The sequence below is a fragment of the Clinocottus analis genome, unplaced genomic scaffold (assembly GCF_023055335.1).
Source record: "Clinocottus analis isolate CAN_PGR_092001 unplaced genomic scaffold, fCliAna1.0.p SCAF_6, whole genome shotgun sequence".
Lineage (NCBI taxonomy): Eukaryota > Metazoa > Chordata > Actinopteri > Perciformes > Cottidae > Clinocottus > Clinocottus analis.
In genome coordinates, this window is record NW_027176218.1 from 13,109,642 (window position 1) to 13,126,814 (window position 17,173).

Consider the following 17,173-nt stretch of genomic DNA (forward strand, 5'->3'; position numbering starts at 1 on the left):
CTGTGCTCATCCACATAACACCTTACATCTTCTCTAGCAATACACCTGGGCAATACTCTTTTTGCATGCCTATATATATATATATATATATATATATATATATATATATATATATATATATATATATATATATATATATATATATATATATTTATATATATATATATATATATACATATATATATAAATATATATATATATATATACATATATATATATATAAATATATATATATACATATATATATAAATATATATATATACATATATATACATATAAATATATATATATATATATATATATACATATATATATTCCATCAAGGGATTAAATAACTTTTTAATTAATGAACTGCATTTAACCACTGCATTGCATATATATATATATATATATATATATATATATATATATATATATATATATACATATATACATATATATATATATACATATAAATATATATATATATATAAATATATATATATATACATATATATAAATATATATATATATATATATACATATATATAAATATATATATATACATGTATATAAATATATAAATATATATATATACATGTATATAAATATATATATATATATATATACATGTATATAAATATATATATATATATATATATAAATATATATATATATATATATATAAATATATATATATATATATATATATATATATATATATATATATATATATATATATATATATATATATATATATACATATATATATATATTCCATCAAGGGATTAAATAACTTTTTAATTAATGAACTGCATTTAACCACTGCATTGCAAGTCTGGTCTCAAACTAAAGCAAAGTAAAACACAGTTTATTCCACGTTGACTTATGTTGTGCTGACTGTGTGAAAACCTTTAAAGAAGGTCCACTATAGAGAAACTTCATATTCACGAGCCTTCTCATGTCATATTCCAATTGAACCAACAGGTAGGCATAGGAAGTATGTTGTTGAACCTGCCTTTATGATACTTATGCTAATGATTTCATCTCCCAGAACATACAGCTGTAGGTAGACTGACATTAGACATCAAAGTATTTTCTTGACGCCTTTTCAGAGTAAAAACAAAAACATGTCACTGAAGTGAATCCGCTCAAAGCCTGACAGCAGCAGTCTCCTCCCCCTGAAGTGGATGAGAAGAAGAGCAGCCTCCGGTCTGCCTGACTTACAGGAAGAAGTTGAATAAGACTTAAAACACCGCGCTGTCTCCAAACAAATCGACACCAGTGTCTTTTCCCCCCTGCACTTTCACTTCAATCGACTTGCTGAAATGTGGAGCTGGAAGAGTGAAGGTGAATCTGAAGACTGCAGCTGAAGTGGAGACGCGCGAACGTGCGGATTCCTCCCCGCGGAGACAAGAAGTAGCAGCGTTTTCAAATGGAGAAACCAGGACACATGTAACACGTCTATTGAGTGAAAATGTCAGAGCACAGGTCCAGTTTCCTTCACATCGGAGACATTGTGTCTCTCTGCGCGGAGGGCTCGGTGAATGGCTTCATCAGTACTTTGGGGTAAGTTCCTCATGCTCACAGGGGAGTCCGCAGAGATCAGTGCTCAGTACTTTCACTTCACGGCTGACTCCACTCGTGCCTCTCTTTACCGCCGCTGGTTCGCTGTGAAAGTCAAAAGTTAAACGTGCGACCCGAGGCCAACAAGGCCCGCCAGTGCTAACTGCTGCTCCTCAGCAAATCCTTCACGTTTTACGCAAATGTACCCGGAATGCAAAGCAGCGCGTTGCCCACACAGTGTTGCCCATTGCAGGTACACGAGCGGAACTTTTGTTATGCGGTGGTCCCCAGAGCAAGGTCCGGGTCCGGGGGGCGACGTGAGGAGGTGCCAGAGGGGGGGTCCCCTGCAGAATAATGAGTCTCTATGTTCCCAATCATTTGTTTCCAAGATATGATTAAGGAGTTATGGTGAATTTTAATGCTGCTCACTCCTCCTTCACCTTCACACTGGAGACGTGGACTGATATTTTGTCTGTGTGGGTTTACTGACCCTCAAGAGCACAGCGTTTGGTCCTCTAATATTCATATCTGACATTGTTTTACTTTAGTGAAGCAGTAAACCATTTTTATGTGCAGAGTATGTTGTGTACAAGTTGAGGTGTCCACGGGGCCCCACACTTTGCATAATGTAGCAAAGCGTAGCCAAGTTGAGAAGAGATCTGAGCCCTACTTTGGTTTGGGAGAGTGATCTGGAGTTCTAGATAGAGTCACAAGGCTGTCATTTAAATTCATTGGTGACCAACGAGGAGGGCGAGGTGGCATAACTTAAATTTGAGGGGCCACAAGATAAGTAATGGGACCGGAAAGAAGAACTAGCAGAACATTTATATTATATTTTTTGAGACTTTGAGTCACTTTACTCTGCTTTTTGTGATTGCTGACTGCTCATATCCATATTAAATGTATGATGACTGAGGGTAGTAGACTTGAGTCATTTAAATCTTGCAGAGTTTTGACACCACTGTGTGACATGAGTTTAGTTTTGTCTCATCTCATACTGTCAGTTTGACTTCATAATTGAGGCTGTGTGTAGGTGTGATAGAAACTGCTTTTCATGGTGTCATTCTCCACACAGCAGTGCAAAAAAATGCCAGCAGCAGTTTCTTTTTGTCTGTAGTTCCTCCCGAGCTGAAAGCCTCGGCACAAGGTGAAATACCTCGGTGGTTCCAGGTGCACTCTGGCCTCTGAGCCGTCCGACAAGGGTGGACAGATAGACTGGCCCTGAGGAATGAGTGTGCCCCACCCACCTCCTCTCCCTTTCCCTCACCCTCTGTTTCTCACTCGTTCTGTCTCATTCTCCCTTAAATCTCTCTTGCAAACAATAACTTCACACAACAGCTGGTATACTCTGGTATTAAAGCCCCCTCTTTAGTGCTGTGGAGCAGTAAAACAGTCAAAGGTTGCCAGGTAAAACATGTTGGCACCTTGCCTTGCAACCTGTTTGTACACAACAATGTTCCCAACCGCGCTATCTACACCAGTGCACACATCCAACCTACTTTCTCTGTTCAAAAGACTCCCTTAACTTCTAAGGCCGGTGCCAAGCAGGCAGCACACGCCTACATTTCAAAAAAGCAAAAGTGCACAGCAGCGATTGTTCCCAGTTCTTGTTGTTGTGAAGCAAAGCAGTGAAACTCTTATCAGGGCTTCAATAACTCTTGTAGTTTGACAGGAGCGCTGAGTATTTCACGAAGGGCTGTGCCAGAGCTCTCAAGGCCCAGAGAAAGAGCTCCCTGAGCCACAGGCCCTGTGAGCACAATGCAACCTCGGCTACACAAGGCTGCTCCTGCACTTGTTTGCTTTGGATAACATTAAATCTGCCAGTTCTTCACACACCTTACATTGCAAACACTCAAACGCCAGATGACCTTTAAAAGCCTACAATATTTTTTTTTGCATTAGAACCCATAACCATGATTTTCTCACACATTTAATTATCAGAATAGTCATTTTGGAGATCAATGATATTTGTTTGTATGATAATATTTCACATCAGTGTGGTCCTGTAGTGTATATAAGAGAGACACATTATACGACAAATGTACAATGATTATGTGTCCATTATTTACGATCAGTGTTCTTCTATATAATTATTTTAACACTATGTTTCATAAGAAGGGACATTATCTCAGGATACATTTAATAAGGAAGTGCATGACTCAATTAGATTGCTGCACATTGAAACATGCAAAAACAGGCATTGCTTGTTAAGACTGTCATAGTTTTCTCACAGATGAGTCACTACTCGGTTGACTATTATTATTTTTTTCGTCAGAAAACACTTGACAGTAAAAGCATACCTCACCTGCTGTTTTCTGTGTTGTCGTCTCAGTTCACTCAACACCAGCAATGGAGCTAAAATTAGCTTGTCTGTGTCCAGCGTGGTATCATCGGTTCATGTTTAACTCGGTTACAACTTGGTTCTTGCGCTGGCTGAGAGTCTGTTTGAAATAAAGCCCGGCTCTCTGACGACCTAAAATGACTTATTTATGAGGCTGAGTGCCTTTTCCAGAGAGCCTTCCTGTTTAGCCATTTAGCACTTGATTCTGCTTCCTGTTGGGCGCTATTGTGTCTCATTTAGATGTAACCCTGATACAGCATTGCATGAACTAGTACACAGCCAGTGGATTGACGCTGATCAAGAGCTGTTGCATTAATGGGAAATGGCTCTGCTCACTTCAGCAGGTCTGCCAGCTTTGTATGAATTGGTGGAATTGTGCATCGCATTATGTTTCTCCTCAGCGGACGGGATGAATGGATGTGCTTGTGCACCTCGGCCTTTGGTGCCAGTGGGATAAAGAGAATGGGATGATATGGGGGCTTTGATATAGAAATTCCCGGCTGGTGTCGTAGAATATATTCCAGCAGATTGAAGTTGCTTTTCTCTAGTATACAGACATCTGTGAATGTGATACTGTAAATAACCTACACACACTGAATATCCCAAACAACACACCCAAATGAACACTTCCTCAATGTGAGCAATGTGACCTTTGACTGCAGATAACTGGTTTTTCATGTGTATTTTACACCTCGAGCTCAACTAAAGTGTACTGTTACTCCAGATGATCTCACATTGGCTTTTCTATACAAACCAATTTCCTGAAAGGGGATTTGAGTAACTCCAGGACTAAATGAAGGCAGGTGTAACTTCAGATTATTGGATTTATTTCAACTGTTTAACAACAGAACATTTACTGACAGGAACAACTAGTCTTTTTAATATAGGATTTCACTACTGCAGTCCAGACCTGCATGAGTCAAAGTAAGGAACTGATCACTAAAGTATTTTCACTATTCTGATGATAATCAGAATAATATATTTTTTTAACCCGTCTCCAGTGTTTTGCCTGCTTTCGTTTTTCCGATCACACTAAAACTCTTTGCTATTTCAGCTTTTATGAGCACCTTCAGCCTCAGTCTTCTCGGTGTTGACTACTAGCATCGGTGGCTGATATTGAAACGTTTTTCAGAAAGCAATTTTGAAACCAATGTTAAATATTCTCGACAAAGAACTGGGAAAAAGTCCAATGACAAGACGACCTTCGTGAGATGTATGATGACAGACAGCTGTGACAGATGAATGCATGCTTTCTTTTTACACAATCTTTGATGAATGTCCATTCGGCCATAACAATGGATACTAACCATACATACATTTACTTTTGCTCTTTTGCAACCTTCAGTCACGTCAGCTCTGGCATAAACTACATATCTGTTCTCAGCTTCCTTAATTTAACTGAATGTCAGTCTAACAGGGAATTATACTGACCTGCTGTGCATCACTAAACCTGTCAATGAGACATCTCTATTGTGTAAATAGCACATAAATGGTGACTGTGAAATATGACGGTTATTTAGTGGACTTCCCCCCTCGAATGCCCTCTAATTAACCCTGCACAGACCCCACATGTCTTCCTCTGGTGGCAGCAGCCGATACATGATCCAGTAACTTACAGTTGTCTTAAAAGAGAAGCTCACTCTTCAATAACCAAAACAATGTTGACAAAACTTCATTTTTCACTCCATGTTGATATCGGTTGAAAACTATCTTTTGTTATGAATAATTAGATAAGTCTCTACTCATCCATTTTCCCTCTTCACTCTCTAAGAGCCACAGAAACCTGGATATCATTTTAGCCGGGTTTCTATTATTTACAACCTTTTAGACAGCGGAGATCACAGTGACGTTATATTGGATGAGGTCTGTCCAGAAATGTTCAGAGCGTCAGATCTGAAACAGCGGCAGCTTTCCAGAGATGCACAGATTAGTAAACCGGTCCCACAAATGGACTACATAGTGTCATGTAAATCTTTGATTTTATGGCCAGTGATTTAAAATATGAAGTTATACTTATAGTTTTGTCCTCTTCTCTGCAGGCTTGTTGATGACAGGTGTGTGGTCCAGCCTGATGCTGGAAACCTGGCCAACCCCCCCAAAAAGTTCAGAGGTGTGTAGGAATATACTAGTCGCACTGGTTCAAGGACACACACACACACACACACACACACACACACACACACACACACACACACACACACACACACACACACACACACACACACACACACACACACACAGTCAAGGCTGATTTGCACTCAGTGTTGCTTCACACAATATGGAGGTTTTTAGAGGAGTGTGTGTGTGTTGAAGACACTCCACAGGCCGCTGGTGGGTAAATAACTATTTACCTCAAAAATGCCGTTCCACCACATTAAATCTCTCGAGTGGCACTTAACTTGAGTCACAGAGTGATTCCTGTGTTCCTGAATGCCTCTCCTCCTCCCCAGATTGCCTGTTCAAGGTGTGTCCCATGAACAGGTACTCGGCCCAGAAGCAGTTCTGGAAGGCAAAACAAGGAAAACAAGGAAACAACAACACACAGGGAGACCTTTTTAAGAAGTTACAGGTAGAGTTTGAATCACAATCTGCACCTAGATCTCCATATTTATTTAAACCTTGAAGCTTTAGTAAATCTATGTCTCATTACCCAGCATGCAGCAGAACTGGAGCAGAAGCAGAACGAGTCGGAAAACAAGAAGCTCCTTGGAGAAGTTGTAAAGTACAGTAATGTCATCCAGGTACCGCCAATCTCTCAGCAAACACCTGTCAGCTTGTCTTAAATCAAGAGGCCATTTTTTGTTTACTGAAGTTGTGTTACTGCTAGCTGATGGCTCAGGCCATTTTGAAAAAGTCTACAATGCTAGTTTGTGGTCTCACTGATGGATAACCTCTTGTATTGAGGGTTTAATTGAGGACAGCATACGCATATTTAGCTGCTGGTGTTCCTTCAGTAAGAATAAGCAGTTTGTTAGTGTTGACTTAAAACACTGGTTTAGCTCTTGTTTGTTCAATGGAATCGGGAATTGTAGCCACATTGAATGAAAAAGTGAACCAACTCTTTTAAATAAAAAAAAAAGTTGGGGCAATACCTACCCTTGCTTTTTCCTAAAAGTTTGATCAGCTTTTACACTCATACAGTGGTAGAAAAATAACTAAGTACAATAACTTGAATACTAATGTGACACACTCTGCTTAAGTATTTCATTAAATGCTTCTTCATAATTTATACTCTACTACAATTCATTCAATCTATTCTAATTATTTTTGAGGTTGGACAAAACATGTTTTGTGAATGTGTGACTTTTGGTAATTGTGATGTGAAGAATCAATTAATTTAATTGAGGAAATAATCATTAGCTGCAGTTATATACAAACACACATTATTACATGAATAATAACAATCTAATAAATAATAGTAATATATAATAGGGTCACAGACCAAAGGGCCCACTTTACTGCATCTTTTTTATATATTTCTAAGTATGTTTTCCAGATTTTTTCTTTTTCCTTCACTTAAAGTTACATTTCAAAGCGGGACTTTAGTCTTTATTGGCGTGTTTTTACAGTTTGGTATTATTGTTTCTCCTCAAGTATCTGAATACTTCCTCCACCACTACTCTTGCAATATTTAAACACTCTGAATCTTCTGTCTTAGCTCCTGCACATTAAGAGCAATAAGTACCTGACAGTGAACAAGCGTCTTCCTGCTCTGCTTGAGAAGAACGCCATGCGGGTTTCTTTGGACCCGGCTGGGAACGAGGGCTCCTGGTTCTACATTCAGCCCTTCTGGAAGCTGCGCAGCGAAGGAGATAGTGTAGGTCTCCCTCCACTCGGCACCACACATTTATTTTCGACTTAACGTTCAGTTTGACATTCCTCTCTGTTACAAGTACAGCAGATGTCCGACTTTTTCATCCTATACACTGTCAGTTAATTGTTCGTCCTGTTTCAGTAACATTTCTGATTTTGTCCTTCCCTCTTTGGCTTTAGCATCCTATGGTTAAAGGTATTGCTCTTGATTGTGCATGGTGTTTGTGCATTATTAGGTCAGACACAGAATCTCATGTAAAAAAGCATGGATGCACCAGCCTTCCCATTGCATGTTAGGCTTTTAGGTCAAGCTTTAAAAGCACCCAGTCGGTCCTTACTTGCTATCTACTTTTTTTCACTGATGCAGATTCATGTATTTAAAATGTTGTCTTTTTAAATACAGCATTGGTATGAATGAGATGAGCGACAGTGTGCTTGTTTGGCTGGTTAACATGAGATACTGTGTAGAGTCTATCGTAACTTAGATTGAGTTAGAGAGCATGCATTATGCAAGCGATGATACAATGACAGGCAGCGTACTTTCAGTCACCATATGCTGCGTTCATGTTTGCTCACCATGGTTTTTAATATATTTGTGTGCCGTGAACAGCTCAATCACTCTCATGTGAAGCTCAGCTTATTGCTGTTGCACATAGCGCCTCTTTTTTTAATTAAGAGGGTGTTTGCATGGACACAGTCTTACTTCCTGTTTCATCCATTTGAACACAAGTTTTCCAATCTGCGTCTTCACCTGCGTTGGCATATTATGGTCTTTAATTGGGTTGAAGGTGGTGGTTGGAGACAAGGTGGTGCTGATGCCAGTGAACGCAGGGCAGCCTCTTCATGCCAGCAACATCGAGCTGCTTGACAACCCCGGCTGCAAAGAGGTGGGAACGGTTCATCTATATTCTATCTATACTGAAATACGAAGCTATAGTCAAATAAATTAAGAAAAACGAGAGAAATACCTGTATTTTGCATTTTCACTTTAGTTTATTTAGGTGTTTAATGTCATGCTTTATTCTCTTGTCCCTTTAACTGTGGTTGAAACGTATGAGAAAGGATGGTATTTAGAGGATTTCAACAGACCTCATGTGACTTTTGCTAAAAATCTAAATTCCATGATGTTTGCCCCTTACTCTCTGCTTCGTGCCGCAGGTCAATGCTGTGAACTGTAACACAAGCTGGAAGGTCACCTTGTTCATGAAGTTTAGCGACTACCGGGAAGACGTGCTGAAGGGGGTATGTTGTTTTATCGCTTCTAGGTTTCCTCTGTGCATGGCTTTATGTTTTCAGAGCAAACGGCATGCTGTTATCTTGCAGCAGTGTCATGCTTTGCTCGTGTGCTCTGTCAGGGGGACGTGGTGAGGCTGTTTCACGCTGAGCAGGAGAAGTTTCTGACCTGTGACGAGTACAAGAAGCAGCAGCACGTCTTCCTCAGGACCACACTGCGGCAGTCTGCCACCTCCGCCACCAGCTCCAAGGCCCTCTGGGAGATCGAGGTAAAGCACACACGGGAATTAACAGCAATGCGCTTTCATTCTGAGAACGGGTTTTTGTGTGCAGTTTATGGACAAATGTATTATTTTTTGTCCATTTTTAAAAATAAAAAAATAAAAAAATAACAACCAGCAACGCATGAACACAATGAAGACCCCTCTAAAGACAATTAAATAATACACTGACCAGCTCACTTTCAGCGTCATTAAGGAGCATTTCTCACACATCTAGGCCATAATTTCCTTTTTGATAATACTTACTGTTTGCCACTTTAACCTTTGGTGCATTCTGTATGTTCCTCTTTATCAGCTCGCACTGAGTGGAAGTTCCTGTTGTCCCTGTGCTGTTTGCACCAGGATGTATTTATGCTACCATATCAGTTGTTGGCATGTTGTTGCACCAGTATGACAAACACAAGTTCCTGTTGTACTCGGCGCATGGACTCTCATTCTGACACCGCGGTGATAGGCTAAGCTAGGACGCATTTACTTTGTGAATTATTGTCACTTTGAATAAACACTCGAAAGAAAAGAGGTCATCCTCTGTGAAAGCAAACCTATCCTATAACAAGCCGTTCTGTCTGCGAAACAAAACAATAAACTGAATGAACAGTGTTTCTAAGAAACTGAGCAATGTTTAATAAGTCGCTCTGCACTGCAGCAGACCACTTGGAGGTGATCACAGACTGACACTAAACCACATCCTTGGACTATAGCTGTGTCTTTATTTTGTCTTTCTATGGCAGGTTGTGCACTATGACCCCTGTAGAGGTGGAGCCGGCCAGTGGAACAGTCTCTTCCGCTTCAAACACCTTGCGACTGGGAATTACCTCGCAGCAGAGGTGAGTTTTACTCTTTTTTAATCCATTACATTGAGTATTTCATCATTGTGTTTAGTTTAGGGCTGCACCAATATTGGGCTGATACAAACTCAAGTAGCTGGTTTGGTTATCTGTGACTATGGAGTCAAACTATTCAGTTTAGTTATTTCTACGTACATTGTACACTGGAATTTTGATTCCTGTTTCGATATGCTGGTAAAATTTGTATTTGTTTATTTTAAGGATAAAAAAATATTCAACGCATTGATGTCTGCTTTTTTAAGTTACCTCTTGTATTATAAAGGTCCTCAGTATCATCTGTTACCCAAAGCCCAGCTGTTTCTATTGCTATTGGGACTGTAAAAATCAGCTGTGTGCATCCCTAATTTAATTATACAGTACTTTCAGAGTAGCTTTTACCAATATACATTTAGTCTGTGCCACATTTTTCTCAAACTGAGAGACTCATCTTCACAGTCTCTGAATAAGCACAGTCAAAGGGGATTTTAGGTGCTGTGCTGTAGGTGGCAGTATTCCCATTAATATGGCGTCTATCACCCATCTGCCGTTGAATAGTTTGGATTTGCAGTGACGGGGGTGATAAAGACAGGATGATCATCAGAGCGTCCTATGTTTGAGGTCACTGCCTGACCCCTCATTTCTCTGCAGGTGAACCCTGAATTCAAAGACAGCACGGTGGAGCCCAAAGGAGAGGTGAGACAGTCAAACAAGCACATTTAGCTGCAATGTCACACACTACTAAACGATTTTTAACCTTATTTTATCTACTAAGTTGATATTTATCATTCAAGACGGCAGCAATGCCAATGTCATTTTACACCATAGATGAGTCAGATTGACTGAAAGAGAGAACGAGCTGGTGAACAAGAAAGAAGATTACAAAAGTGTTTTAGTGGAAACAACGACGATCTCAGCAGTTAAACATTGTCTTCAGACACGACTGTCTCCTCATCCTTTTAGTTATTCAATGCCAGCAGTTCTCTAACACTCGCATACGAACTCTGAATCTATATCTAGACATTGCTTTCAGCTCTTAGCTACCTCGCACATTTGTATTCTGCTAGTGCAAGGAACACGCACTCCAGCTCTCTCAGCCTCACACACTTTCTCATGCACATGCTGAGTTTCAGACACACAGGGGGCTCTTACATAACGTCTGGGTGTGGGGGTGCCCTGCGAGAGGGGATGGAGGGGAGGCAGACGTGCTGTCTGCTCTGCTCCACTCGCCTGTGCTAAGCTGGTGGGGTGAGTCACCGGCAGAGGGAGGGGGGGAGAGAGGAGTGGGAGGATTGAGAAGCTGAGGCGTGGAGGCAGCTCTGGGGAGCTTCCCATTGACATGCAGAGAGCAGCGGGAGAAATTAACCCTCGCCTTTTATGTGCCGCATCTGCACAGCGCACACTCTGCCAGCCCACGTACCGCAGTGTCTAACACACCACACGGAGAAGTCATGGCTCTGTGGCTACATTTGATACCTCATTAGTGCAAGAAGCTGTGACGGCATCGTTGGGCTCACATCCGTCCATCCTCAATTATAGATGTTATCAACTGTTGAGCTCATTCATCAGTGTTTACGTGAGTGTGTGTTAGGAGATATGGCAACTAGATACGAAACATGTATATGCTCAGCTTCTCGTAGACATAGTAACACTCAACAAACAAACTCACTGAAATGAGGCTGATTTATTTTTAATATCGCAAGATATACAATGTGTGTGCAGTTTGGACATGAAGATAAGAGATCCTGCTGAGTGTGCTGCCTTTAGCAATAAACAATCAATTAATTAAATAGTGGACAGGAGATTAGTGATATTAAAGTGATCATCATGTGTGATGTCATAATTTAAAGAAATATACTAGCTATAACAATGTGAGAATGCCTTAATATCTTTATTATCTATCCTTATTGTTGTTATTATTATTTTTAAATAGATTTATTCTGCTTTACTATCATGATCTGGCAGTCTGCAGATTATTTACCTCAGCTTTCATTTTGCTGGTAGAAGTGTCAGAACATAGTTAATATCATTGATCATTGCTTCTTTCATCCAACCAACTACTCAAAATCCAAATATGATAATTGACAACATCAATAATAAAAATGATCGGTAATAAAAATGTTTACAGATGCATCTTCAGTTTATCACTGACAATGTCTACTTGCAATTATTTTTTGACATTTTAGACACCTAACAATCATTACAGCAATTACAACACATATTTGCATACGGCCGAGCTACCTAAATATTTGTTATTCTAAATATGTCTGTTAGTTTTGTAAATATTGAATCTAATTATCTGTGTGTCCACACAACTTGCAGAACATTTTAAATTGAGATCGGGCGGGTAATGATTAGTTGCTGCTCGTACCTGCTTAAAGTAACATCCATCGATGTTGCACCAAGCTGTGTGAACAAGCTCCGCATGCGTCTTTCTTGTCTAGACTAGAATATGGACTGTGTTGTTGTGTATATTCAACGATTGTCGAGACAGGAGAAGATCTATGAGTTAATATTAACAACTTAACGGTGTGTCAGATGAGCTTTCAGACTGCATACACTCATTTCTACTTCTTCTGCGTGTGTGCATGGTTTGTGTGTATCCTTGTGTGCGTGTTTGTGTGTTTGATGCAGAATGAGTCGGATACTTTGTTCACCAAGAGGAAGCATCAAGCAGCAGAGAAGATTGCCTTCACCCTGGTCTCTGTTCCCCATGGGAATGACATAGCCTCTCTGTTTGAGCTGGATGCCACCACTCTGCAGCGGGCCGACTGTCTCGTGCCCAGGTCAGTCACTCGCATGCAGACAACAGTAACAACAACAACAACAAGCTGCATCTGCTGTAGCCGTTTCCACAGGAAGCTTTTTTCACTAGAGTTCACAGCGCAGAGCAGTTTTTCTTAAAAATCATATGAAATCATATCCTATGTACATGTCTTGTCTCATACTTCCTTAGAAACTCCTACGTGAGACTTAGGCACCTGTGCACCAACACCTGGGTGACGAGCACCAACGTCCCCATCGACGCAGAGGAGGAACGTCCAGTGATGCTTAAGGTCTACACACGCACACACTCCTTGGCATGCAAAATCGTGAAAGAAGTCAAATGGTCATGAATGCATTATTTAGACATGTGTGTTGGCTGTCATAATAGATTGGTACCTGTCCCACTAAAGAGGACAAAGAAGCTTTCGCCATCGTATCTGTTCCCCTGTCGGAGGTCAGAGACTTGGACTTTGCCAATGATGCCAGCAAGGTCCTGGAGTCCACTGTGAGGAAGCTTCAGTACGGCAACATCGCTCAGAATGAGAGGAGGTACGGACGCCTGAGCATGACGACATAAGTGACACAAGGTGGCGTTCATGTTTATGGACTTTTTTTTTTCAAATGTTATTTTTTGCCTTTTATATATTTTTTTTCCAGGTTTGTGACAAAGCTCCTGGAGGACCTTGTGTTCTTTGTATGTGTGGTACCAAACAACGGCCAGGATGTCTTGTCTGTGGTCACCTCCACACCCAACCGAGAGAGGCAGAAACTCATGAGGGAACAGAACATCCTTGCGCAGGTCAGCACGAGTACACCAGACACACACACACACACACACACACACACACACACACACACACACACACACACACACACACACACACACACACACAAAGATTGATCAGAACTTTAACACAAGGGCCCAGGACTGACTGTAATTCGCAGTGCAAATCTTAAATTGTGTCGTATCGCCAGTTATGTTATATTTTACAATAACCACTGATTGTCCTCAAGAAGTGAATTCATCAAAGTATATCCCTCCTATAGTTCGTAGATGCTGGGTTGGTTCTTCATCATTGTATTTGGGTTTCTGTTGCTCCAGATCTTTGGCATCCTGAAGGCTCCATTCACAGATCAGGGTGACGGTCCAATGCTCAAGTTGGAGGATTTGGGAGACCAGCGCTACGCTCACTTCAAGTACATGTTGCGACTCTGCTACAGGGTGCTACGCCATTCCCAAGAGGACTATCGCAAGAACCAGGCATGTTTCATCTTTTCCAGTCTACTATTGAGTACTCAGAGGTTTTTTATCACGCTGGTTAACATGCTAATTATCACAGCGATGTGGGGTAGTTTAAGCATGGAGCTGCTGACTGGGAGCATATCAGTATAGATTCTGCCAGACTTTCAGACCTCAGGTGCTGAAAGTCTGCCAGACTCTATACAAGAAAGTAGCAGTGCTCTTTGGTTGTGTGATCATATTTATTATTTTAAATAAGCAATGAAAAACAAATATTTATAAGGAATACAAGGCACACACACCTCAACCTCATGGCTGTTGCTGCAATAGTCTTCCTTGGTCAAGTATGACCAGCGGCTGATGCTATCTATTAAGCTATGCTAGTTAGCTGAATACTCCTGCATAACTTTTCTGCTGTAACAAGTCAAGTTGTCTGCTGTAAGACAGTTTTAAAGAAATGTTATCTAGTAAAAGTGCTAAATATTTGTAAATCGCATCTTTTTTATTTTTTATTTGGATTGGATTTCATACATTTAATATTTTAGTTTATTTTGCGTTCATCAAGCAAACTAAGCTATTGCATAATCTCACTTCGGTCTTGCGTTATGACGGGTAACAATGGTTACCCATAGTTCATCAAAAACATCCTTCAAAACTGTTAATAACATGTGTCTTTTGTGCCACGTAGGAATATATAGCCAAAAAGTTCACAATCATGCAGTCTCAGATTGGCTATGAGATCCTCGCTGAGGACACAATCACTGCACTGCTGCACAACAACCGCAAGCTGCTGGAAAAACACATCACAGCCAGAGAGATCGAGACCTTCGTCAGCCTGCTGAGGCGCAACAGAGAGCCCAGGTTAGACACGTGCACCTCCAGAAGAGCAGTCGATGACTCAGGGGAACTATTTTATTACATTAAATACAAGTCAAGACAAGTCTGACACAATTTGTATTCTTAAGACTTTTGTTGCAAACGCAGGGACTGAACTTTGACACAGTATAATTCAATACAATATGTGACTCATACTTACTCAACCCTACTTTTGTGGAATTTATTATAAATGAATTTCTAAAATCCCCATATAGTCAGTGTGATGCCATATTTTTGTGGTGAGTGCCAAATTGCTATATTAAAAGGTGCCCCTGCTTTATATGTTAAAATACAATAGAGTATGTGCTGTAAGAATCATATCTGTCATATAAAGCAAGGTAATATTTTGTACATGGAAAAAGGGGGAAGAAAAAGATGTTATGTACAGCCAGGAACACTCAAACTTTAGTTAATGTGTGATTCATGTCTGCGCTCCTCTTCTAGATTCCTGGATTATCTGTCTGATCTCTGCGTGTCCAACAAGACTGCAATCCCCGTCACACAGGAGCTTATCTGTAAATTTATGCTGAACCCCACCAACGCAGATATCCTCATCCAGACCAAGTGAGTCACACCCTGTGGTATCTATATTTAAAATATCCAATTTGATCCTGTCATATTTCAGTCCTTCATGTTTAAACGTGTACAAGCACGCACATTCAGTACGCTCTAAAGCATGTGCTGCTTCCTTCTTGTGAAATAGATATTATCAGCAGCCGCAGTTCTACGTCAGAATGTAATGTGTGCAATTTTTCCACTAACTGCTTTTTGTCACACTTCCTCCCTCGCCCTCCTTCCTCCCCCCCCCCGCCCAGACTAATCCCGAACACAGAGACCACCCTGGAGTCCTCTCTGCTGCAGGAGGAGGTGGAGGAGGAGGAGGTTTGGCTCTACTGGATCGACAGCCACAAGGAGCCTCACGGCAAATCCATTCGCCACCTGGCCCAGGATGCCAAGGACAACCACAAGATGGATGTAGACATTATCACTTATTACAGGTGACGGTGGCATTGTTGGTTTTAGTTCCCCCCCCCCCCCCCCCCCATGTGCTACACCCTTATTTCAGGAACACCAAAATAGCTGAAACAAACAAGCAAGGCTGCATGTTTTCCCCCTCGTCTTCCCATGTGCAATGAGCAGAAACAAAAACCTGTCCTCTGCCTCCTCTGTAGGGATCAGTTGAACCTCTTTGCTAAAATGTGTCTGGACCGTCAGTACCTCGCCATCAACCAGATCACTTGTCAGCTACCTGTGGATCTGATCCTGCGCTGCATGTTTGACGACTGCCTGCCCTACAACCTCAGAGCCTCCTTCTGCCGTCTCATGCTGCATATGCATGTGGACCGTGACCCACAGGAGGCCGTGGTGCCTGTACGGTATGCCCGCCTCTGGACCGAGATCCCCTCTAAGATCACCATCCATGAGTGAGTGTCCATCTGTGGGGTTATGTGTGTTATGTACAGGGTTATTTCGCCAGTCACCCCATGTAGCTTGTGATTGTGCTTTCCCACAGGTTTGAGTACGAGTCCACTGACACGTCAAGAGAAGAGATGAGAGAGAGAGAGAAGGGGAAGTTTGCTCACACCATGGAGTTTGTTGAAGAATATCTTAAAGATGTGGTCAGCCAGCCTTTTCCATTTGGAGATAAACACAAGAATGAACTCACACTAGAGGTAAAATTTCTGAAATTGTGCATCATGTACGTGCCTCTTTTTTTTCATCCTCATGACCTTATGATGATTTGCTTCTGTCTTCTAGGTGGTGAATCTGGCTCGTAACCTGGTTTACTTTGGTTTCTATAGCTTTAGTGAGCTGCTGCGTCTCACACGCACTCTGCTGGCCATCCTGGATATTGTTCAGCACCCACTGACCTTCATGAACAAGCTCGACAAGAGCCCAGAGACCGGTCAGTGCAGTTGCATAGCACAGGAGCATTGTTTCATTGAGTTTTACGTAGTGCTTTTAAAAATAGTTAAAACCTTCAATCTAATTAGTAAAACTGAATTCAGTTCAGGGACTAAGATAATTTAAAGGGGACCAATGTCCTCACGTTTCCAGATGGAAAAAAAAGAAAGCAGTTAACAAATGTATGCAAGAGCGAGGCTATGCATGAAAGCATTAGAGTTTAATATTCAACTTTCTGTTTTTTAGACCTGATAAAGAGCCTTTGGTGGCAGTGAAACTGTAACAAGAAGTTTCAGAAATAAAGACCTATACTTTTAAGGTGACTTCTACAGATCAGAAAAAGTGAGAA

The 17,173-nt window shown here is 40.9% G+C and overlaps 1 protein-coding gene across 1 annotated transcript in view; it reads left to right on the forward strand.

Moving 5' to 3' along the window:
• Positions 1-1,181: 1,181 nt before the first annotated feature.
• Positions 1,182-17,173, forward strand: part of itpr2 (inositol 1,4,5-trisphosphate receptor, type 2) — a 50,608-nt gene continuing 34,616 nt past the window's right edge. Inside the window, exons 1-21 of the mRNA XM_068602402.1 lie at positions 1,182-1,548; positions 5,926-5,996; positions 6,337-6,455; positions 6,541-6,627; positions 7,545-7,703; positions 8,488-8,586; positions 8,858-8,941; positions 9,055-9,201; positions 9,945-10,040; positions 10,689-10,733; positions 12,672-12,823; positions 12,994-13,093; positions 13,192-13,352; positions 13,461-13,602; positions 13,906-14,064; positions 14,732-14,904; positions 15,364-15,483; positions 15,735-15,917; positions 16,092-16,343; positions 16,433-16,592; positions 16,678-16,825. Of these exons, the coding sequence (XP_068458503.1) occupies positions 1,457-1,548; positions 5,926-5,996; positions 6,337-6,455; positions 6,541-6,627; positions 7,545-7,703; positions 8,488-8,586; positions 8,858-8,941; positions 9,055-9,201; positions 9,945-10,040; positions 10,689-10,733; positions 12,672-12,823; positions 12,994-13,093; positions 13,192-13,352; positions 13,461-13,602; positions 13,906-14,064; positions 14,732-14,904; positions 15,364-15,483; positions 15,735-15,917; positions 16,092-16,343; positions 16,433-16,592; positions 16,678-16,825 (2,749 nt within the window). The 5' untranslated portion in view covers positions 1,182-1,456. The remainder of the gene's footprint in view (positions 1,549-5,925; positions 5,997-6,336; positions 6,456-6,540; positions 6,628-7,544; positions 7,704-8,487; positions 8,587-8,857; positions 8,942-9,054; positions 9,202-9,944; positions 10,041-10,688; positions 10,734-12,671; positions 12,824-12,993; positions 13,094-13,191; positions 13,353-13,460; positions 13,603-13,905; positions 14,065-14,731; positions 14,905-15,363; positions 15,484-15,734; positions 15,918-16,091; positions 16,344-16,432; positions 16,593-16,677; positions 16,826-17,173) is intronic.